This window comes from Telopea speciosissima, chromosome 10 (assembly GCF_018873765.1).
Source record: "Telopea speciosissima isolate NSW1024214 ecotype Mountain lineage chromosome 10, Tspe_v1, whole genome shotgun sequence".
Lineage (NCBI taxonomy): Eukaryota > Viridiplantae > Streptophyta > Magnoliopsida > Proteales > Proteaceae > Telopea > Telopea speciosissima.
This window is the reverse complement of record NC_057925.1, coordinates 46,229,160-46,253,921: the sequence shown is the minus strand read 5'-3', so window position 1 is coordinate 46,253,921 and position 24,762 is coordinate 46,229,160. Positions and strand designations below refer to the sequence as shown.

Here is a 24,762-nt window from a genome sequence, read left to right as displayed (position 1 = left end):
TGCAAGGTCATACAACCAAAAAATGTTCTCTCTCTCTCTCTCTCCCTAAAACTATTTTAATGAGAGCTAATTGGTGATCGAGATGATCTAACGTCAACTTTCTCACAAGTTTAAGGTTCAACTTTAAAATAAAAGGGCAAATAACCCCAAGGGGTTAGCATAGTTGGTTTGGAGGGAACATGAGACTCCGCCTCAGGAAGCGAGGTCTCGTGATCAAACCTTTGCCGCTACATAATTTCTTGGGGCCACCTGCCTGAGGCCCCTTCTAGGGCCCAGAAGCTCCCGGTTCGTGCGTGGTGCGGGGGTCATGTAAGAGCCCAAGGGGGGATTTAGTGGGCCTAAAGTCGGATACCCATCCTGTCTCCAAAAAAAAAAAAAAAAAAAAAATAAATAAAAAAATAAAAGGGCAAATGTGCGCACACATGCTGAGTGATACAGTTAAATAACGGTTTCAAATTCACCTACCCAATATACGCAATTTAGATTCACCTAACAGGCATGCCTCGTGGTAGAAAATCTAGGTGCTCAATTGATCGGTTGGTTTCACAAAGAGGGCTTTGTGTGGTGCAATAAGTAAGTTTCAACTTCTTAACATGGTAGCTCAGATGAAGCATGAGAACACTTATATGTGAAAAAAATGTTTACTACATAAACGGTATTGGAACCACTGATACCTTGTTCTTCCACATGGATAGATGATATGATAATTCTAATCGTTGGGTAAATGAGAAATTCCTTAAGTAAACTACTTCTCGATTTTGGTGGACAATCTCAATAAATTGTGTGATCCATCATGTATTGACACCGACATCGATATTGATAAAGATCAATTGGAATTAGGTTGGTATCAGACGTAATTTCGACACTGAATCACTTTCTGCCTTACTCACTCGAATACTTATTCTATATCAGTATCGTATCGAAATTGGACTCAATCTCATACAAATTATTAGAACTATTACCACCATATCACCCTTGTTTTTTTTAACAATCCGTGTGTTTCAAGTAATTTTTACATTTTTTAGATAGTTTTCAGCATTATATTGATACGCTAAGGTGTTAAATTAGTTTATATTTTAACCTATGATTAGCTAATGACATAGACATCCATAGATATCTTCACCTTAAAAAGGCCAAAAAAAAAAAAAAGTTGTTGGCGTGGGGATGACTTGACACAGTATTGGCGTGGAAAACCTTTCTTCCCAAACGGAATTATGGATATATCCCATAAAAAGACAACTCATGATACAAAAATCTAACAAGTAAAGAAAGCGAATTGGAAATTATGCATGTGGGTTCGAGCCATTTCGGTTTGTACTTTGTAGAGTTGTTCCAATCTTAAACGCCGGTTATCAGTGCAACAGATTGGAGTTTCCAGACTATCCTTTTCAGATTCCATCCAGTATTAGTTCCTCAAAAACTTTGTAGTTTTCGTCATCTCTCACACTTTTGAGTTTACATAATACAATAGCTTCTGTGATATCTATCTGATCAATAGAGGGATTGTTTCTGCAAACAATCTTTGTGATTAATCATGAGGAAGAGGGAGAGAGAGAACCCATGTGGGGTTTGTGGGCATTATCACAAATATGAAGAAGGGGAAGTTTGTGGGATTTGTGGACATCGCATCCCTGTTTCATCCGAGAGACTGGGATTTCAAACCAGTGCTTTCCCTTCTGAGATCTGGCCGGACTTTCTATACGTTGGTAGCTACGACAACGCATCTCGATTAGAACTTCTCAGGGCTCAAGGGATATCTCGTGTGCTCAACGTGAGTTTTCTTTTCTCTGTTTTTTTTTCTTTCTTCTGTCTCTCTTTTCATAGATTTTGACAGCTCGTTCTGTGATTATAAGAATAAGGTCTGTGATTAAATTTAATCTTTCATTGGAGAATTCGTTTTCGATTTAAAATCACTTGAAAGTTTTAAATTTGAACAAAAAATTCAATGTTTTGGTACATGAAAAATATGATACGAATTTAATGGGGATTTTATCTAATTGAATTCAAGTTCTGAGTGTGATACTAATTTCACCCCATTCATTGTATATACTGCCTCAGGTAAGTTGTGAGTTGAAAGTTTGGTATAAATGTGGTGTTTGTTAGTCCGGTTCTGAGGATCAGCCGCTAGCATTGAAACCGGCTCAAGAATGGATGTTTTGGGATTCTGTCAAAATTTCAGAACTTCTTAAAGAAAACAATTTCAGATTCTATGTTGATCCTTAACCAAGAGCCCTCAATGGCTAAACTTCCTCTCTGTTTCATTGGTGACTATTCCTACTAATGACACTGTTTCTGACCAAAAATAAAATAAAATGACAACCAGTGGTGAAAGTAATCTTCTTTCTGGAAGCTCTATAGTTCTAGGTTCCATATGGCTAACCACAAAAAAAGTGTGGAAGCACCAAACTCTTTTTGTTTCGGTCTAGCAAGTACCTGAAGATGTTTAAACTCAGCTGCATAAGTACTCTGATGGCTGGAAGTTATGACTGCTGATGAACACTATTATAGGTTCTGGCGTCTAACCTGTAGAAACTCTCTCTCTCTCTCTCAATGAATACCGACTTCTATTAAAATTAGAGAAGTGGAACAATCCTGCAGGCAGAAAATAGTCTACAAGTAAAAACAGGCAACTTCGTGACCTTATATTATAATGTTCCTGTTTACTTTAATGTCTCCTGTTGCTGTCGAGATCTGTCGGGCACATGCCTGCACACACAAGAGCCAGGAGATAGAGCGGAAGAGTTGGCCGGAGCGGACTCTGGCAAGGGACTCTCCAATGCCTAAGTCAGATCCCAGAGAAACAGCAGTTGCGGGGCCAGGGACGGAGGGTGAGTAGCAGTTCTCAAGAGTGATTGAACTAAGCGAATCAGAATGGAATATACTGAACACTTTACTTTGATCACTGTCGTCTTATTTATATGGTTCTGAAGGAATGTCTCTTGTTCGCGTAAGCCTCTCTATCCCTTGGATCACATATTCTCTGGGTTTCCTTGGCGGGAGGTCTGAGCTGGAATGGTTAACAGAATTTGTCCGTATTGGCAGCTGGCGTCGTGGAGAATCTCCAACTGGCTGGCCACTTGTAAATCTTCCTGCTCACACGTTTGATGTGAGGATTCGAGATTTAACGGCTTTCTCATGTCCTCAGGCTTGTCGCTCGTGCGTTGCTTTTGGCCTGAGTTTATTACACGTGTCGCTCTGTCATTGGAGGCTCAATCTTGTATGTATCATAAGTTCCCAACTCCTTCGAGTCTTGTAGAGAGTCGATGGAGTAAAGTAGAAATTTAAAAAGTAGGGTGCTTTTAAGAGGTATGTGGCGAAGGATAATTTGCGAGCCAGCTGTCTGTGTATCATCTCCAATGCCCTGCACTGCAAGTTCATTAGCCATCAAGTTGCTTGATCTAGTAACCTGTTGGAATAAGAAATTCCTGGGAGCTCAATTTGCAAGCTAACTGTTCTTGAGTTTGTTGATGTTGGATTTACAATAAAAAAAAAAAGAGTGTTCCAGTACATGAGGCTCCTGCTACTGCAGGATCTGGAAGGGGCAAATATACACAGCCTTACCCCCTGCTTCTCAGGAGAGGCTGTTTCCAAGTTTCGAACTTGCAACCAATAGGTTGCAATTTACAATCTTTATAGAGATTTCATATCTTCTGTTTAGACAGTCATTTAATGTGTCCACCATCAGTGCATTCCATTTCTATTGTTCTGTTTTTCCCGTTACTGCTTTTATTCAATTCAAGAGCAAGATAACGGCCATAAAGACCCACAATACTGTGTAGAATACGCCGAAAACATGAATAACTGAAGTTTTACTGTCTGTTGGTAAGCTACTAATTCTGGCATGATTATCTATGTGGAGCTGAATCTCAAAGCTTATTTATTGTATGATCTCTTATCCTTTACCACCAATTTATTTCTAGTTTAGAACAAATTTGTAACCTGATTCAAGGACTATTGTTTCATCTCTATTAGTTCACAGGGCATGTTGAATGTTAATGTTTCTCCCTTGTTTTCTGAAGCCTGGTGTACGTTATTGATTCTCATGAGTTTCTTGTTTAATTTCTGTACCCTACATCTTTTCTGGAAAACTGAAGATCCTGACAGATTCTTATATTCATGGTTCTCTGAAAATGCAGACTGTACCTGCTTGTCAAAATCTATACAAGAACTCCTTTACTTATCACTGCCTCCCAGATGACAAAAATTTAGCCTTTGATGATGCTATTCAATTTTTAGGTATGTTCCTTTAGATGATTTTTTATACAGAGTAATGATTTTCTCATGTAGCGTGAGTATTGTGAGTATATGATCCATTTTGTGGATTCGTTTTGGTTGTATTTATTTTCTGCTAATATTTTGATTCCATATGATTGAGGATTTTTGGTCGCCAGCAGTTGTTAAGAAAAAAGAAGATGAGCGACCAGCTGATGACTTCCTCTTCCATGAAATTGTAGTTGATGGATATGAACTGCATTGTCTTGAAACATATTTGAGAATGATTCTTTTAATTGGTTGCACGACCTTCTGAATTGCCACTAAGCTAATAACTTTGGATCTGTTGTCGCTATAAACTTTGGGTACAAAAGAGTTGCATAAAGTAATTCCTGCAGTTGAGTTTTACATGAAACTGAGGCTTACAGTATTTCTGACTGCTGATTCAAGCAATTAAAGACTGATTTCAGAAAAAAGTTTGCACTAGAAGTTGTTTCCTACTTAATGACGTCATAATAACATTAACTAAATGTATTTCAGGCCTGGTATTTACTTTCTGTATGTGTCTTCAGTAATAGTCCTGCAGAAAGTGGTTCATGTTTAGCTCCTCCCTTCGTTGATTGGTATTTCTGATGAACTAATGCATAAAGATTAGCATGTATATTATAGCACACAGTTTCATGTCCCTTGTGGCTGCAAGATCTTTCATATCCTTATCTATCAAGATGAACTTGTGCATTGGGGCCTTCTGATTTCAGGTGTCTTGTGATTGTAAGGATTTCTACTAGTTCCTATGTTTCTGGCACTAAACCATGCAAGGGTATTTTACTATGAATTAATTTTCTATTTATGGGGATTTCAAACCCCAAGAGATGGTGATGCAGATTTGTGGCTGAAACGGCTTGATTTGTCTTGCCATCCAGACCGAGAACCAGGCCTGAATTGGTATTTGGGTCTAGTAGGATAAAAAAAAAGGGTGTACCCAGTGCACGAGGCTCCCGCCACTGTGGAGTCTGGGGAGGGTCATAATGTATGCAGCCTTACCCCCTACTTTTGCAAAGAGGTTGTTTCCAGACTCGAACCCGCAACCACTTGGTCACAATGGAGCAACCTTACTGTTGCGCCTTACCAATTAGGTCTGGTAGGATATTAGAAGTTTATTCAGTTATGTTGAAGATTATCGAGCTACAGCAGGAGGGACCCAATCTCAATCAGGATATTACATCTGATCGAGATTCCCTCCTCATATTTGTTTCCTTCACTTGTTCTAAGAGTGAGGAGTGGTCCTAGTTCGAGTAGGACTGTTAGTCCTAGTTTATTTATGTTTTTATCTTGATTTCTATTGTAATTAGGAGTAGTTTCTGATTTATTCATGTTGTAACTAGGATTCCTAACTTAGTTAGGAATCCTCCACTTATTTGGAGTTTCAACTTTCAAGTATATAAATAAAGCATGGGTGAGGGAGACTGTCAAGTTCGAATTCTCTCTCGACAGTTCTCCTCTCTTCTCCACTTCTTCTTCTTCTCTCTCCATTCTCGGTTCTGGTTTCTTCATAGTTTCTGCTGTTACATGATATCAGAGCAGCACCAATAAATTGTGCTGATTTGATTCCTGGTTTTGAAGGTCTTCTCAAGCTTCTCTTAAAGGGGGTGCAGCACCCTATGCTGCTTACTGTTACAGATTAGACCCTAGATGTAGTTTTCAATTGAAAACTTGGGTTTTTTTTACTTCTTATCAAGCTCGATTGGAGAACCTTACTATCCTACTGCTGCTGCTATTGCTTCCATCAGTTGATTTACATTGAAGATTACAGTTTTCTGTCTTCAAGGTTTTCTGTCTACTACCTGCGGTATTTTACTTAAGCATCCTACATTGATTCTACTTCTCCAATTGATACTACATCAACCTAAGGGGCTGCTGATTCAATTGTAGCCATCTCCAGATCTCAGTTTATCTTCTCTATTGGTTATTTGGGGCAGGTAAACCCTACTACTTGAATTTAGGTGATTATGTATCTTCTCTGCTGCTGCGGTTATTATAATCTTCAACAATTTATTTTGAATTATCTTGTAATCTTTTATATTGGGGAATTTTAGATAGGATTCGTAGATTACGTTGGAGATTAGATTGAGTTGTTAGTTTCCTATTTCAAGAAGAGTTGTTTTAGTAGTTTCTATTTAGGAGTGTTTTCTTTATCTTTATACAGTTGCCTGTAACCTACAACGGAGACAGTTGAATAAGAATTTGGGTTTGAGTGGCTGTGATGCCATCGCTGGTCCTGTGGCCTTCTTTTTCCTTCTCTCTCTCTCTCTCTCTCTCACCCATCCCCATGCGAGAACCTCTTCCTCCTTCACCTTCCTTATTTCTAGGTACGATCCCTCCCTATCTCGCTTCCTAATTCTCTCCCTTTCTTCTTTCCTGTTACTATTTTCTTGCTGGCCTGCTCTGTTTGGGGTGATACTAGCAGACTGTAGTAGCTAGGAGAGCTCACTCGTTGTGCTACATCTCTTCCTGAAATTCTGGGTTTTAATACCTTCATTGGGGGCGATCAAAGCCCATGAACTTGGGGCCCTAACACTATCTCTGTCGTGAGACCTAAACCAGAACTCAGATTTGGTTTGATATTCCCACCAGCCATGGTTGTAGTCGATTACTTGGTTCCTTATGTTTCTGAATCGCTAGATGGTGTGATGGAGTTACTAGCTTATAGAGTTAGCAACCTACCTCTGAATTTTCAATCCCATCCGAACCCATTTGGTGGAGTTCGATCAACCAAAGGCCCTCCAGTTATTCCACGTCTCTGTTTGGGACGAGAGGTTGAAGACAACCTCTTGTGGTTGCCTTTAACCCTCATTTATTCCTTCTTTTCCATTGTTATCCCTCCCCTCTTTCCTTATTCTTCTTTGTCCTTACTTTCATTCCAAGTCTGTCCCTGTTCTTTAAATGAGAATACCCTTTGTATCCTAACCCCTATATGCCTTCGAAAGTACCCCTTTAAGATTCTATTTAATTACAAAAGTGCCACTATTCTTTGAAATATTGTTTATTTACAGAATTGCCATCATTATTTACTATTTGGCCATTGCACCCTTGGGTGGGCCCACAGTGAACCCAAACAGGGTATTTTGACCTCAGGTTCACATTAGATGGGCTGGTGGACTTGGTACCATAATCTTAGTTAAGTTGAAGTCAAATTATATTTTTTTCCTATTATTGCTTTGGAGGCTTCTGATCTATCACCAGCTACTGCTATTGTGTTTTCCATTAACACACTGTAGACGCTGAATTTTGTCATCCTCCTGGCGATGATGACAACAGGACCCGGACAGACATTGGTACCTCTCTTAAGAAGGACTCTTGCCCCTGTAGTACCCAAGCCATATCACTTTCACATCCCTAAAAATGATTTAAAAGACCCTTATATCCAATGCTAAAGGAGGTATTGCTCATTCCCCGACCACGGGAGTTAAGCATTTGCGGCGGCGCGGTATCTTAACCACGGCGTCATAGAAGCTCATCCGCGATGGCGCGGTAAATCCCTCGCGGCGTCGCCAAAAGGAGGGACAACACCGTAGTGTTAGTGCGGGTGTCATCACAGTGACATAACCGCGGTGCCGTGGTTGCCTATGTGGCGCCACGATTGACCAGATTACCCCTATAAATAGGGGTGACTCCCGCTCTCATTTTTCAAGCTAAGAAAGCGAGAAGAGCGAGTTTCACCCCCATTGCTCCCCCATTTTGCTCCTCTTGAGCTCTCCCACACCCTCTTTAGCCATTCCCACTAGTTTCGATCATCCTTTCCCATGGGTAGATCCTTCGATTCCCCTGTCTGAAGGTTGCTTTGTTCAAAGCCTTGTTTTCCCACAACCCTTGACCCATGTTTACCCTATACACAGTCGTTGCTCTGTCCAAGTACAAGTAGCGAAATCCTATTTTCTTAGTCGTTACTCTGCCTGAAGTCTTAGTAGTGAAAGTCCTACTTCCAGCCACTACTCTGCCCGTAGTCTTAGTAACAAAAGTCCCATTTCCAGCTGTTACTCTACCTGAAGCCTGAGTAGCAAAATCCCTTTTACATAGCCATTACTCTGTTCGACAAGAGGGAGGCAATCCGATCGTCCGTCTCCGCCTGAGCTATGGGACACCTCATATTTCGTATCTTTTGCATTTTCTTTACTTTGATTGATTTCGTTCGTAGGTATACATCTTTACTTTAGATACAATGTCGACCATTAAAGTAGTTTACTTTAGTGTACATAGTAAATAATTTTTTTATGCTTTTCTTTCTTATGTTTTGATGCATCATAATCTAGCCTTGTTTGTTGATATATGACGTGTTATTAAGGGAGAATTTTCAGAATCTAGCGTCTAGTAGAAAGACTGGTTTAACTGGGCGAGATGGGGTGCTAATACCTTCCCACGCTCATAACTTAACCACTTACCCAAAATCTCTAACCAGACCATATGGAATCACGTAGCCCTTTCCGCTCACCCCGGATGGGGCTACATCCATCGGGTCCTAGGCCCGAATCCTAGTTGGCGACTCCATTTATTTTAATCCTAGGCGACTCCATTTATACATAGAAACTCGATGCCATCCATAACCCTTGTCGCCAAGGGGCCACGGGAACCAACGGATCCCGCCCGCAAGGCGGAGAAACCCTCATCTGGAGGCCGCGGTACCTACACACACCTCTATTCAGATTCTCTCTGAGATTAGCCTTCAGTGTTGATCCTTCTTGGAAAGTATTGACCCAATGTTGATTTGTTGAATTCATTGAGTTATAGATAGACTGATTTTTGTGGCTCACAAGAAGGGCTGGTGACATTCAATTCAGCTGTTGTTTAAAAACAGATTGCACTTGGTGTTGCCATATGAGGCTTTGAGAGGGTGTTTCATTAATCTGCCAAACCCATCTAAATGACCTAGATACCTTTTAGACATGACATGTAACACCTCATGGAGAGTGAATTATGGTGGTAAAACAAATTTTTTTGTGAAGAACTGGTCATGCCTTCACATTTTTTTGTGGACCTTCAGTTCCAATATGATAGGTTTATGTTTCTGACTGCATATTACAGATTTTTGCCTTTTGGCAGCTGGTTGATAATAGACTCATGGATCTTTTCAGCTGATCCTTGCATCGGTGTGACCTATGATAATTGTCGTGTTATTACATTATCTGAGAATCATTGCCCATGAGTTTTTACATTGAAATGGTGATAGCTGATGCATAGTAACTTTATACTTTTTGATAGTAAGTATAATAGTTGTCAAGGAATTGCCCAGGTGTCCAGGCTCTTTTTTTGGGTCCAAGGAAACAGCACGCCTTGTTGAAATTTTACGAGTTTGCGATGATTTATTTTTATTGCTTTGGTTTTTGGATTAATATGCTTATATTATATCATATAATTTGTTTATTATATTTTGATTTTCTCAATTGAGGTTATTACTAGCATAATTATATCAGATTGCATTGATATGGCTCCTATGCTGCATATAAGCATAATTATATAAACTTATCATTGTTTTATTGCATATAGTCATATACTGCACGCCTAGGCACCCCTCCAACACCTTGGGTCGCCTAGTCGCCTCGAAAACTATGGTAAGTATTGATTTGGTCTTGGCCTGAAAAGGCTGATCTATTGGCATTCTCCTCAAACTCACTGTTAAGAAACTAATAAAAGGTTTCACCAAGAACATGCCTTTAGCTTGATTCTTCCATAACCTAACACCTGCAATCTCATGCTCGAAAAATGGACCTACAATGAGGCTTTAGATGTCTTCGAATGCTCTGTAGTTTATGTATCCAACAAGTTCCTTCTAATGAAGGGGCCTAAGGGGCTCACACCATCTCAGCGTAACAAACTCAACTCAACTCAGCCTTATCCCAACAAATTGGGATGGCTACATGGATCCGTTTTCTCCATTCAGCTCTATCCAAAGCCCTACTTGTTACTAGTCCTACCTATGCATGTCTTTCCTCACCACCTCAACGTTATCCACCTTAAATCATTGGCTCACCACTCACTATAGGCCCTTTATTAACTGCTAGCTGATGCAACCTAGTACATAGTTAATAGTTCCATGCTTACATACATCATATATTTATGTATTTTTACTTAAAACAATACTCACACCTCTAAATGAAACCATTTCGTGTTTACAAACATGGGTTCACACTCTATGCTTCTTTGCTAACAAATACCTTTTTTTTTTTTTTTTTCATTTAGCCCTTGTGGCTGTTTGCTTATATCATTTTGTGTGTGTGTGTCCCTATTCTTTTATCTACACTATGTTGATCCATGTGAGAGTATGTAAATTGTGGTTTTACTTTCTCTCCTTTTAAGCAGTTTTCAACATTCAGATCATAGCTATGGCTTCCTTTAAGGCGTTACCTACTATTTTTTTTTTCTTGGGGGTCCTTGCAAACCTACTCTTTTGGCCTTCAATAAGACAAGTAGCATACTTATGTCCCTCCCTCCCCCCATCCCCCCCACCCACCCCCCCAAAAAAAATAAAGGAAACAAAATGTAGGTTTTAAGAACAAGTAGATTCAGGATCTCCAGATTTGAGTACTGAAGTGGAGAAAATTTTCCTTCGTCCACAGCTAATGTTCACTCACCACTGTGATCTCATAATTGCTCCCCCATATTGTACGAAGGTCTGAAATGCCCTTGGCACTACTCCAGGAGTCCCATCCAACCGCTAGAAGTGGTGGGTGAAGAGAAACTCGGTCTTACTGAAGTTGTCCTTTTTGTTTGAAACTCATTCCTTGAATTTTCACAGCAGATGCAATCTTCACCTTACTTAAACAATAGAAATTGCATTTGGATCAATGTTTAGCATTATGCGTGCATTTATGCCCTGCATTAGTGCAAATATATTGGTCTTACATAGTTCATTCCTTGTGCAGAGCAATGTGAAAAAGACAAGGCTCGTGTTCTAGTGCATTGCATGTTAGGAAAAAATAGGTTAGTACTCAGGAGTTGCTTATTGGCAGATATGGTTTTGATTAGTTAGTACTCATTTGGCTGAATATCATTATTTGGTCTCCATAACAGGTCACCAGCTATTGCGATAGCATACTTGATGAAGTGCAAAGGATGGAGACTTGCACAGAGCCACCAATGGGTGAAAGAACGGAGGCCATCTGTTGTCTTGACTTCAGGTTTGTATATACTTCGGTGTAGATCTACTCATGCATCTTGGTTTTTGAAATGAGGTCAAGAGCGTAACATTGTGAAAATAGTTTGTTTTACTGGTTAAGGACATTGAAAACATCCTGCCACTGAACCATGCACCTGGACTTGTCTTGTTTCCAAAATTGTAAGTGGTTCCACTGTGAGTCTTTTGGTGTGGTAGCTAATATTAATTTGACAGGTGGAAGCTCAAATGACTTAATCAAGGCACTATTTATTATTTTCTTCAAGAAACCTTTTCCCCTTCCTATTTCATAAATCACTTACAGTGCATGAGTATCTCAGCCTGTTTTTTTTTCATATTCGTTTTGTTCCACTTTCGGTTTGGTCTAGTTTGGGCAGTTCCATCTTCAATCCTATTTGTCGTCTGTTATTAAGTTTTTTTATGTATCCAATGTAGTACTATTTGGTCCCAAAAATTATCTTCTTCTTTTTTTTTTTTGGGGGGGGGGGGGCGGGTGGGTGCTAGTGCTCCGGTGACCAGTGGGAAGCAAGCTAACTCTATATAAGGCCTTTTTTTTGTTTGCTTTTACTAGTTCTTCCGGATGGAATTTTTTTTGTTGGCGTATTATTTCTGCTTCTGTTTTATGGACATGTTACCATTTCACAAAGCATTGAGTGAATCAAGGACAACTAGAAAGAATTTAGCAATGAGATTCTTCTATTCATAGTTATTTTCTTTTGTTTATACAACTTGGTTGCTGTTTATTGTTGGTAAATTCTCTTCCAATTCTTGAATCAATTTTTATTCTGCTTCCTCCAAACCCTAAAACCTTCACTCTCTGAGCTTTAAAGAACATAGATTATGGCTTAGAGAAAATCCATAAATCTTTCCTTGCCTCTTTTCTCAGCCCTTCTTTTAACCCATTAATCTGCATCCTTTTAATGCCAATGCAAATCCACAATACTCAGCCTACTGCAACATTAAGGCCCTGTTTGTTTTGAGGGGAAGATGGGGTGGGAGAGTTGTTGAGGTGGGACCCATGTGTTGGTGGGGTGGCCAACCGAGGTGGAAAGCCAAGGGAATACTCCTTTCCCAGTTCAATCCTCTGTTTGATTATTCGGGGGTGGGAACTTTCTGGAGGTTGCGGAGAGGGCTTTCCTCTGCGAAGACATATCATGGCTCCTCATCTACCGCACTTCCTCATACAAATCCCTCCGCTCCTCCATCGACAAAGCCTCGAAGAAGCTGGAGATCATGAAGACCGGAGACAACAAGGGAGGATCCAACAAAAAATCCAAGACCAAGGAGATTGATCGAGTAGAGATCAGTCTCAAGGAATCCAGCCGTGATCTCTCACTCGCCAAAATCAAGTCCGGAGCTGTTGTCGCTCTTTTGCTCTTCATCATCTTTGGTTTACTGAACTCCTTTTTCGATGGAATGGCCGCAAAAAAATTGCCATTCTCTCCTGTTAGATTTGTTAAGATTTGTTAAGATTTCAGAAAATGAGCCACCATGGTCTTCCTGGCAATGATCCAACTGACTGTTCCATGGCCTTCTTATATTTCTTGTGATCGATTAGCATTCGCACCAATTTGCAGAAATTTCTTGGGTTTTCTCTTCCGAGAGGGGCTTCCGGTGCTGAGTTTTTTTCCTTTGTTGATTCAATTTTGGAGGCACAGTAGTTTAGATTTCCAGAGCTTTTTTTTTCCTCATGATTTTCTGAAAGTCCTGTATATCTGATTGATATACAGGGCTTTGATTGTGGGATTTTTTTTTTTCGGGGGGGGGGGGGGGTTTAAGATGCTATTAGTATCAGATTTGATCGTCTGTGTTTTTTTTTTAATTTAAACTTGCAGCCGAGGCCGTGTAACCTCAGACTCCACCTTCGACTGCCTGCAACCTTCTCCATCGCCACACTCCCGCAACCCCATCGTCGTAAACCTCACCTCAGGGATTCTCGGCTTCCCAGCAAGCCACATCCCCACCCCAAAACCAGTGAGACAGCCCAGCCCCAAGTGTCATCTCCAACCGCTTTCCATCGGAATTTCGCCAAAGTCCCGCCGAAGGTGTAGGGTGGGAAATCATCATCCACATGGGCCGACGAGGAGAGTTGGGTTGTCGACACATTTTCTCACCCCATCAAAACAAACGTCCTAAAATCTAACGGGGTGGGAGAGTTGGTATAGCTATCCCACCCCTTTAACTCCCACTCCACCAAATCCCCCTGAACGAACAGGGCCTAAATGAAACCCTCTCTCCCCTCCTCCCTCGCCCCCATTGCTCTTCATTTCCTTTTGCTAGACTCTCAGATCAGCCACAAAAGTACCTACTACGTGATTAGAAGATTACCCTTTTATCTCTGTTTTGTTTATTAGACATTACAAATAGACACCATGATTTGGCCCATCCATAGTTGTCCAAGCGTCTCCTAGGTGGTGCCTAGGTACCTTGTTGGTGTCGCCTTGATTTTTTGCCCTTTTCCAATGCCTAGGGTTGCCTAGACTTCGTGACAACTATGGGCACATCACCAAGTCACATTTTCTTGCCAACTGCCAAACATGGTGGTTCGTGTGATAGGACAATTTCAGACCTATCAGTAAGAGTCCTCAAAGTGAGTCCAAAGTAACAAAAATTACACACACACCACTAATATGAAATGGCATTATTGTAATTTTGTGAAATTTTGTTATATTCATTTTGTGAGGTGAATCTCCACTCTACCAGTCCATATCTACTACGACTGGTGGAGTGGGGCCTCAATTCTGGTGAGAAATAGGTTTCACTCTTTCATACTTATGTGCCAATTTTGAGCCAAATCTGATTCTACCAAGTGTCAGGATTAAGCAAAGAAAAATGGTGAAAGAACTCAAATCTTCGGAGCATGGAATGAGGTCTCGCCGAGATCTCTGAGATATCTCAGTTTTTTGAAGGTTCGAGATGAGACAGAGGACGAGTTAAGGAAACAACATCGACTCGAGTTCTCGGTATTATCTTAGTATCTCGGCGAGATCTTGATATTATCTCGGTATTTTACATTAATTGTATGCTTTCTACTACTAAATTATGTGTAGAATAGGGCCTATTAATGTGTCATAGCTTTCATAAAAAAAATATGTCCTAGCCTACCAACCTAGGGTCCAAAGTAAAACTCCTATTTGGACTTTGATATTTCAAAATCTGATAGTGTCATTGTGTTTAAATGGCCCAAAATAGGTTGAATGCCAAGTTTCATGACCTAACTAGGTAAAAAACCCACCGAAATCTGGCTTCAAGTTCAAACAAAAAAAATTGCACCAACTCACCGAGATTTCGGCCCAACTCGGTTTTCTGCCTGGCCGAAATTGAGACCTTGAACCATGCTTCGGAGAATCTGGACTATTAAAAGTAAAAGTGAAAATGGGCAATGCAAGGTGGCCCATATGATTGAATTAGGACCCCAAATTTGACACCTGATTAGTGTATGGTGTCCTCTTTCCTTTCAATTGTTCAGATTTGTCAAGTTGGTGTGCTACATGGTGGATGAGGGTGCAGGAATTGCACTCCCCATCCACTCTGCTATAGTTGTTTCCATTTAATCCACTTTGTAACCAATCCCCTTTCTCTGGAAAGTTGATTTGTGGGATGGGTGTGAGTCCTCTATAATATCGACCCACCCATGTCTGTCAGATGGCAAGAAAGTTACTTAGTGACAGGCTAAATGATTTCAGCATTTGTGTCAACTAGATTTTCCCAGAAGATACACCTGTTGACTAAAGTAATAGAAATTAAATGAGGTTGAAACCTACTAATGTAGTCCTAGATTGGTAGGAGACCAACTAGGAGCCAGTAAATCAGGATCTGCTATGAACAAGTGAATCGGCTAGGTCAAAAATAGGGTTTTGGTGAAATTAGGTTAGAATTAGGGTTTGGTGTTAGGGTTATGTCAAGGTAGGGGAGTCTAATAGTGAACGTCCTGAGATGTTTTAATGGAGGGAAGTATGCTGATTTGAATTAACAGCAATTTAGGGTTAGGGTTTTGGGTTTCTAAAAGTGTAAAATAGGGGAATTAGGGTTTAGAGTGGGATGATGGGGCTAGGATTTGGATCGAGTGCTATACGGGCAGGGATGGAGAGTTTGATCTGAAAAAGGAGGGATTTTGGTCGCTGGTTTGGTCTGGGCAGAATTTAGGTTATGGGAATGTTGTTCAATGATGGAGGGGATGTTAGGGTTTGGTGGTTTAATGGATTAGAAGAAGAAGAAGGATGGGGATGGGGATTCTTCCAACTTACTTGTAACGGCAGAAAATTATTTGCAGCAACTTGTTGATGGAGGAACTTGAATAAAAATTGAATCTTTAACTAGAACTTGAAGGAGAGCTTCAAAAGAACCACCCGGGCTTCACACCGCAAGGTATCGATTGGATCAAACACCAATTCCACCAGTGAACCACCCGAGCTTCCCACCGCAAGGTGTCAATTGGATCAAACACCGATCCCACCAGCCTTGATCAAACACAAGACAAAAATCTTCAATGGAGAAGGAGAGCAGCAAAATTTTTCATTAATATCAAAATTCGTGTTCAATACTTGCCCTTCCTTACAACCTTATACAAAAGACTCAAAAATAGACTCCTACACTAAAAAGGAAAAGCCCAACTCAATCCTTAACTTAGTAGATAACCTAAACTGACTAGGAAAGTAAGTAATCCCGTATGAAACCTAATTGTTCATATTTAGGTCCATAAAAGTGGCCTATTACATAGAAAACCCATTGGATCAAAGGCCTAACACGTATATAACCCAACCCTAGACTTATTCCTAAGCAAAGAAGCCCAATTTGGTGATAAATCTGTATCACCTACCAATCAACCTCCTATCCAGCAAGCTCTTATGGTTTAGGCAGGATCATCTTGAATAAAATGTAATGCTGATTTGGTCTTCAAAAAACTGGGCAACAATTGAAGAACTTGTAGCAGATCACGCAACGAAATTGATTGAAATAGAAAATAGAGGAGGATAGGATTGGATCGAGTATCCCACTCTCTGCGGGTCTCCGCGGCCTCTCACCATACCTGTCTCTTACAATCATTAATGGCTTTAACCAAGCTCATTCTTTTTTTTTTCTCAAACTCAACTTGGCTGGTTATCAGCCTATTCCTTTATTTATAATTCCAACTAATTACATCCTAGGTCTCAAAACAAAATTCCAATTAGAATAGAACTCCTATTACTAATCTAGAAAATAACTACAATAATAAGCTTCTAAAACCCCACACGAGGAAGCAACCTTCTTGGATTCAAAGTACTCCACGCAAGCTGTCATGGGCCCACCAAATCTGGGTAGATTAAATAAAGAAAAAAATCCTAAATTATCTCTAACTGTAATTACATCAAATAACTGAATAATAACCTAACTAAAAACCTATCTAAAACAGCTGTAAGAATCCTCCATGTATTGGCAATTGAGTCTTCAATTTGCATTCATTAGCTAGCTGGCTGTGGGCCCCTCTGATAATCAAATCTCCTACCAATAGAGCTGAACGAGATCTTATAATGTGCTGGAAATAACTGCTCGATATAATAAGAAATAGGATAGAAAATATCTCCTCAAATAACTGATCGATCTCCTCTTTAATCCTGGAAGTAAATCCACTTTAATTCTGCTGGACGATAGGAGGGATGAACCTGGACAGGTTCTTGCTCGATCAAACCATCCAAGAACCGGGCCACATCAGACCAGGCTGTCTCCCACAGCGATTCTGGACTGGTTTTTGTGCCTTGTTCCTGCGGCTACACCTGTGCTGGAACCTGTGATCTACATCACTTTACTTTGGAATGGGGTTGCAGTGTTTGTTGATTCCCCCCCCCCCCCCCCACCCACCACCAAAAGAGTTTACGTTGGGATAAGAGTTGCAGTGTATATTTATTTTGTCACATTTGTTTTGACATTAACAGTGTTAGGGTTTTTTAATTTAAAATATAATTTTCATAGAAGAGTATGAAATTTGAATATATTTTCTTTGTTTTAGCTTTTGAGAATCTTTTTTAGATGTTGACATATAAGAAAAGGATTTAAGGACTTCTGCTTTTAGTAGAACTTGAGGAAATGAAACGTCTCTCTAATGGTTGGAAACAGTCTCTAATACTGATTTTTTTTAAAGGAAATCAACATGCTGTACTCAATTTTTCTATATAAGCTGAAGTTTATTAAAAAGAACATTTCAGATTCAACTATTTTGTAAAATATGTACCACACTTCAAATATTGTGCTTTTCATTGTGATCCTTTAACCATTCTCATATCTTTGGTTTTGTGGATGGCTTAAATGGAGTTTATGCTTTATATTCCAGGGAGGAAAGTAAACTCCTAATGTTAACAATCCCTCTAAATATGAAGATATGATATAAAAACTAACCTTTTAACATTTATTGAAAGCTCATTTGTATAGTTGGAAGGGTATTTCGTTTCTAGTTTTGACTTTCTGAATTCAAGATTCTGGAGGAGGGGGACCAATCAGGTTTAGGAATAGTTGCCCTTTGGCTTAATGCAATGCAATTTGCTGAATTTAACGATCGTTCGATCCACCAGTCACAAGGATCAAGTGCTCTTAATCAATTTGTCCATAATTAGCTCTGGATCATCCTTCCTTTCCCTTTCCAAAAGAATGGGATGATTGATGTTTCAGATAATCTATCTGGGTTGGTAGTATTTACCAAAGTGGGGTTTCTGTTGCCCGCAATCTCCTTGCCCTGATTTTTCCATTTGTGAATTGTAGCTGTGTACCAGCAGTTGCAGGAGTATGAGCAGAAGATCTTTGGACCAATTGAAAGCAATCCAGCCTTACCAGTCTTCCCATTGCCGGAGACACAGACACAGCCTTTTGTCTTCAATTTCCCTAAAGCTAATGATCCAGTTCCAGCCCCTGTTTTCAACATGCCTGCTGCAACCTCCCTTTTCGACCGTCCTGCCTTGAACATTCCTCCTCATGAATTTACATTTGGAGCTGGTCAGACTGAGAAGAAGATGCTTGATGTTGGTGTCATCCCTCCAAATGGGAATGACACATTGATGGATGGCTCGTGATTTTTACTGGAGCTGTTGCATCAATGAATTTTGGTATGAAGTCAGAACTATGATGAACAAGTTTATATCCTGATTTCTGGACATTGAAGTGGAGAAAAGAATTTATCAGAATTGAATCCTCGGACACTTAAGCATGATCTTTGGAGTCAATGTTGAAATTGAGATATCTCATTCACTAATTATTCCTTTGTTTATATGAGATGACACTGAATGGGGTTTTTCTGGTTTTTGAACTTTGGTATTTTCTAAGTTCTATAGAAAAGAGACAGCATATGAAACAGTTTTTATACTTTTGTAAATATACAATTTGACCCAGACTTTTGAGAACTTCTCATTAGGTGTTTTCTTTTTCTTCATGATTTGAATGCTTTCTATAATTTCTGCAGCTTAGTTTAATGGTTTAAATACTCTTTATAATCAATGCTGCATTTCCTATCATTTCAGAGGATATGTTATTGGGTAAGCATCAATAATCTTAACCTTAACTCTTTCTCCTTATATTTTGAATAATCCTTGCTGTTCAAACAGATCCATTAATAAGCCAACTGTTTTTAATAATTTTGTAACCACTAAAATATTACATGGAGAAATTAGATTAGTCTGAAATTTAACATTATAATTGAACCGAGCCGATCGTCTAACACCCTTACTAAGAAGCATGTAAATGTTGTGAATATGTTAAGGGTTTTTTTGGTATCATTTTTCATTTTGTTATCGTGACACAAAAAAATGTTTTTACAAGTGTTTGCTATCATTTATGGACCATATTTCTATTTAAAAAACATCAAAATATTAGAAAACCATAATAGAGAGGTCAGAAGGCAAGACCTTTAGGGTCCTCAATAATCTTCGCGAGATTATTGCAAGAATGCAGCTAAATCAGCACCATTTATGACACGATGATCTGCTGCCACATTTACCTGGAATGATTCTATCATGTAAGAACTATGTTGAATAGCTTCTCTAGTAACTAGAGAAACAACACTACCCTGCGCGACTAAACTTTACTGATTCACAAGATCATTCTCACCTGCATCTGGCTTTGCTAACTAAGTGGAGGGAGAGGGTTCGATGACTGTGGTTGTAGAGAGAGAGAGAGTAAGGCTCGGCTGGGTTTCGATTCAAGAAGAAGAAGAAGATGGAGAAGCAATCAGGTAAAGAAACGGCAAGGATAAAGAGGGTTTTAGATTGGGGAGGAAGATGGATGAAGATGGCTTCTCTTCACCCATCATTTAAACTACGTTTTGGGCCCTTTCTTCAATAATTGCTATAAAAATCATTTGCACATGGGTATACTAAACCTATTTTTCGTTTTACAATCAATTATGTTTAGTAGTTATCAAACAGTTTTTATTCTTTGATCGAAAATAGTTTTCATTAATGATTTTTTTTTTTAAATAGACCAAAAACAAAATGAAGAATGATACAAAAAAGACCCAAGGTATACAATAAGGCCTTGAAAAGGTGTAGTGAGTTGGAATGAACCTTAGGATCTACTTGAGATGGAAAGCTATATTTTGCCACTGTACAAACCCCATTTTGACTGAATTTTGATATGCGAGTAGGGAACCTAGAGATCTATTTTTCAATAAAATTTAGGTCCTATCTAAGCTAGGGGTGTATAAGTTTGGCCTCGTGGACGACAGCGATTTTGAATCTGAATCATTTACCATCCATATGATTACTCTTAATCTTAATGAAACTTATAAAATCTTCTTTTTGAAGATCCAAGATTTCCAGGGCCTGCGTAAGACTCACCCTGAATGTAGACAGGGCTTGGGTTGGACTTTTCAGCCAGCAGGGTGGTCCTGGGCTAGGATTTTTAAGCCCGAGATCCAGATGGGCCGAGCCTGGGATGAAGCCTCGGGCTGAGCCTGGCCCGACCCTGATTTATATAACTGTGTTAATGATTACATATTATGTTTAAAGCTTTAAGCTTTTATAATTATTTTTAAAAGTGATTGATGTTGATGATCTCTTTTTATTTTTTTAGTGCATATAAGGACGCAAATGGTAAAAAAAAGGGCCAACCAGGATCAATTAGAGCCAGCCCAGCCCTGACAAAAATAGGGTCAATCAGGGCTGGGCTGGGCTGGGCTAAGCTGAGCCCGGTAGAGTTGGGCCTGGGTTGCGATATCTCAGGCAAACCTCAATGTGAGGTTGGGCTGAAGCTGAGCTAAGAGAACTCAAGGTTGGGGTGGGATCTTAAAAACCAGGGCCAACCCGGCCCTGTTTTACCTCTAATCCAAGCTACAATGTGAGAGATATTTGGATTGTGTAGGAAGTCCTTCTTGGGTGGCCTTGAAAGATTTAAAAGATAGATCATCAAATCAAAGTCGTGGATTATAAACTGCTCATCTAATCAACTAGGAAAAAGAATGATTAAATTATCATCACTGCCACGTGGCAGGAACAGGTGGCAACTGTCTTCACTTAGATTGCCTTTCTCTTTAAACTTGGCATTACCGTAACTATTTTTAGGGTAAATCATTACCGTGACTATAATATGAGATGGAAATCCCTTCTAACCCTTTTTTCTTTTTTAGTATGATTGCCTTTGGATAAGTGAGATTCAATGCATCTAGACGTAAAAATGATTTTCAATGAACTTGGACATTTGAAGGATGTCTCTCTCTCTCTCTCTCTTTCTCTAGAAATAGCTAAAATGTCCACAGTACCAATATTTACAGATAAAACTTAGTCATGATATGTAAATTAAGTATCTAAAAGACAAAAAGATGATCAACTTCCATGGCCAGCACTCATGGTGACTAGAATCGATCCTTTGAAGTAATAATAAATCAATGCCTTTGTGCGTATTTTCATTGACTACTGGTGTAGAAACTATTCGACTAGATGGTGTTCTCCTGTCCAACAACTAATTTAATATGAACTTAGGACTTAGACCATTCTTTTTTTATTATGCAACTCATGACCACTTTTTAAGGTTGTAAAACATAAAACATAAGAAACACCAATATTACACAAAGGGGAAAGGTTTCATACAGGATCGTGTAAATCTTGTATATGAGAGGATGGGAGTTCCAAGGCATTAATTAATGGGTGAGTATTTATGATTTTTCCAATTTTTTGTGAGACACCCTCTCAGTTACACGGTGTACGAAACCTTTCCCCACTAACAAAACTAAACTTAAAAGTTACAACTTTTCAAAAGATTTTGTATAAAATTTTACTCACATGACTCCTTGACCGTTTGAGTGGATTCAACTAAATTTGAGTAAAAAATTCGAGTCAAAAAGGTGTATTTGGGGGTATGAGTGGTTTGATTGCTAGTCCAATTGATAAGTTCTCTTCTGCATCCATTGTTTCTCTTCTATGTTTTGTTTTATTCTAGGAAAATACATTAAAGCTTAATTTGATTGCAAGGAAATATAGTCATGTGAGATAATGATTACAAAAGTTTTTTTTTTAAATTTAACAATTTCACTTCTTTCTTTTTAATTTTCCTTGCAACCAAACAAAACCTAAGTAAATATAATAATAGAAATTCATACTAATTAAATTAAGGGGAAAGGTTTCATACACGATCGTGTAAACCGTGTATGTGAGAGGGTGGGAGTTTCAAGGCATTAATTAATGGGTGAGTATTTATGACTTTTTCAACTTTTTGTGAAGTAAGAGATCCTCTCACGTACACAATTTACACGACCGTGTACGAAAGCTTTCCCCTTCAATTAATGTTAAATGATTAGCACCTTTTTTAAATTTAGCTTCATCCTTTTGAATTGCGTCTGATTTCGTCTCAAGGACAAATGTATCTAGTTGCAAAGCAGGGTAGATACAATTCTCTTCCTTGACCTAGTGCTTCAATATAAAAAATGGTGGAACATTAAGATAAGTCATTCATGTAATTCTATGAAAACGAATTTTTTTTTTTCACATGTGAAAATTTGGTGTCAACCAAATAGTATCACGTGTTAAAATAATTATTTAAAGGCTAAAAAAGTGCTTTAGCACTCCTCACTTAGGAAGAGTTTCCCAATCTCATAATGCCACATGAATAGTTGATGTTATCAAGCACACCTACTCTAATTATTATTAGGGAAGCAGTTTTCTGTACGGGAGTGTGGCCTACGCCAGTATTCCCATGAGTCTATCTCTCTCCTCCTTAAAAGAAGGTGGCAGAGGTGTCTTTTCACATAAGGAGGATAGAGATTGACTCATGGGGATGCTGACGTAGGCCACACTCCTGGACAGAGATCTTTTTCCCTTATTATTATTATGCATTCTCCAGTAATCTTGGATTTATTAGAGTTCTATTTTTACTACTTGACAAACTCCATTTGAATTGAAATTTATTATGTAAATAGAGACTTAGGGATTTACCTTTCCATAAAATTTGGGTCATATTGAAGCTACAATGTGGTACATTTTTGGACTACATAGGAAATCCCTCTTTGGTGTTTTTGTAGAACATGTGCCCCTTGGGAGATACAAGATAGATCATCAAATCAAAATCAAGGATGAGAAAGTTTAAACTATATCATTGCTACACACTTTAAAAAATCGTAATTGGATTGATTGAATTAGTCGATTTGGATTAGAATCAGCCATGACTAATCTCAATTCTGGACATTCCGGAACGGCCAAATCTAGATTTTTTTTTTGAACCCGATTGCTTCGTTTTTAGACATGAGGGACCAATTCTAAGTTTTTTTGGGATAAATTTCAGTTGATTCTAATCTAACCAAATCAGAATCAGTATGGATTGATTCGACCCGCAATTCCAAGTTTAAAATCCTTATTTTTACATGGCAAGAATAGGTGACAACTGTCTTCACTTGGTTTGCCATTTCCTCAAACCAGCAATATCGTGATTTATAGTGTGTATACGAGATGGAAACCCGTTCTAAATTTTTTTTGGATAAATGAGATTCAATTCATCTAGACATAAAAATGATAATCAATGAACTTGGACGCTTGAAGGACCTCGATGGCTCTTACCAAATCTCTATCTCTCTCTCTCTTTACACAAATATGGCGTAGCAGGTACGGGTGTCAAATTGGAATCGTAATCGAAAACCAAAATCAGATCAAACAAGTCAAATCGAAGAAATCAGCTCAAATCCAACTATAGAATGTTGGAAATGAATAAATTCAATTTAAATTTGGTTCTAGATAGGTAGAAATGAGTGAACTGAATAAAACTAAAAAAGACCAAATATGACTGTACCTAGCTAAACGGATCAGATAATATCTTGTTTGAATTGAATTATCCGTATTCAATTATCTTTTGAACGGATTTGGCTAGTTACCGTAAACTGATTTTTGAAATACAAATGCCTTTGAACGGATACAAACACGAATCAAATGCAAATTTTTAACTATTCAATTACATTCTTAACTAAGACAGACCGAAAACCATTGTGCCAACTCACTTGCTTGTTAGCATACTGTCAATTCATATCATTTATCAAAACATAACTTAAAATCATAAGATAATGCTTATAAAGTTTCTGTTATTAACCCCCCCTCCCAAAAGAAAAAAAAAAAAAAAAAAATTTCTATTTTAAGTTTAAAATTTTCACTTTCCTTTAATTTCCCTTCCAACAAAACGGAGCCTAAGCAAATATAATAATAGAAACTCATACTAATTTTTTTTTTTAATTTATAGAAAACTCATACTAATTGAACGAATGTTAAATGATTAGCACATCTACCAGTTTAAAGTTTCGCTCTATCCTTCGAATTGTGTCATAAATGATTTCTCTAGAACAAATGTATCTAGAAGCAAAACAGGCCAGATACAATTCCCTTCCATGACCTAATGCTTTAATATAAAAAAAAATGGTGGAACATTAAGATAAGTTATTTATAATTCTATGAAAGGATTTTTTTCGTATGTGACAATTTGGTGTCAATCAAGTAGTAACACGTGTTAAAATAATACTTTTGAAATTTATTTAAAGTCAAAAAGTGCTTTTTAGCACAGCTCACTTAGGAAGAGTATATCACGTACCCTCATAATGGGACTCGGTTCAGGTTCACGTACGAGAATGTTCTCAGACGCTTGCAAGTCATCCAGAAGGAATCTAGAGGAGGAGTGGATTCCATGTGGATGCTCCTCTGGATTCCATGTGGATGGCTTGCAAGTGTACGAGAATGTTGTCATACGTGAACTTGAGCCGAGAGTTGATGTGACTATTTGGGCAAATGGAGAGAGGATGAAATCTGCACTAGCTATGAAGTCAACTTCATTAATTCAATTAAATATCCTCATGTATGTTCATACACACCTACTTTAATTATTATTATGCATTCTCCAGTGATCCTGGATTTGTCCGGGCTCTATTATGCGACTTGATAAATTCCATTTGATTT

The 24,762-nt window shown here is 38.7% G+C and overlaps 1 protein-coding gene and 1 long non-coding RNA gene across 2 annotated transcripts; one reads left to right on the top strand and one right to left on the bottom strand.

Annotated features, from left to right (window-relative positions):
- The first annotated feature begins 1,434 nt into the window (after window positions 1-1,434).
- LOC122641981 (protein-tyrosine-phosphatase IBR5-like) lies at window positions 1,435-18,519 on the top strand. The gene is made up of 5 exons (XM_043835346.1): window positions 1,435-1,771; window positions 4,137-4,236; window positions 11,130-11,187; window positions 11,278-11,384; window positions 18,113-18,519. The coding sequence occupies exons 1-5, from the start codon at window positions 1,535-1,537 to the stop codon at window positions 18,418-18,420; spliced, it is 810 nt and encodes a 269-aa protein (XP_043691281.1). The 5' UTR covers window positions 1,435-1,534; the 3' UTR covers window positions 18,421-18,519.
- Window positions 14,953-16,237, bottom strand: LOC122641984. The gene is made up of 2 exons (XR_006330000.1): window positions 16,196-16,237; window positions 14,953-15,140 (listed from the first exon to the last, which is right to left on the bottom strand). It is a non-coding gene; the product is annotated as an uncharacterized LOC122641984 (long non-coding RNA).
- Window positions 18,520-24,762: the final 6,243 nt, after the last annotated feature.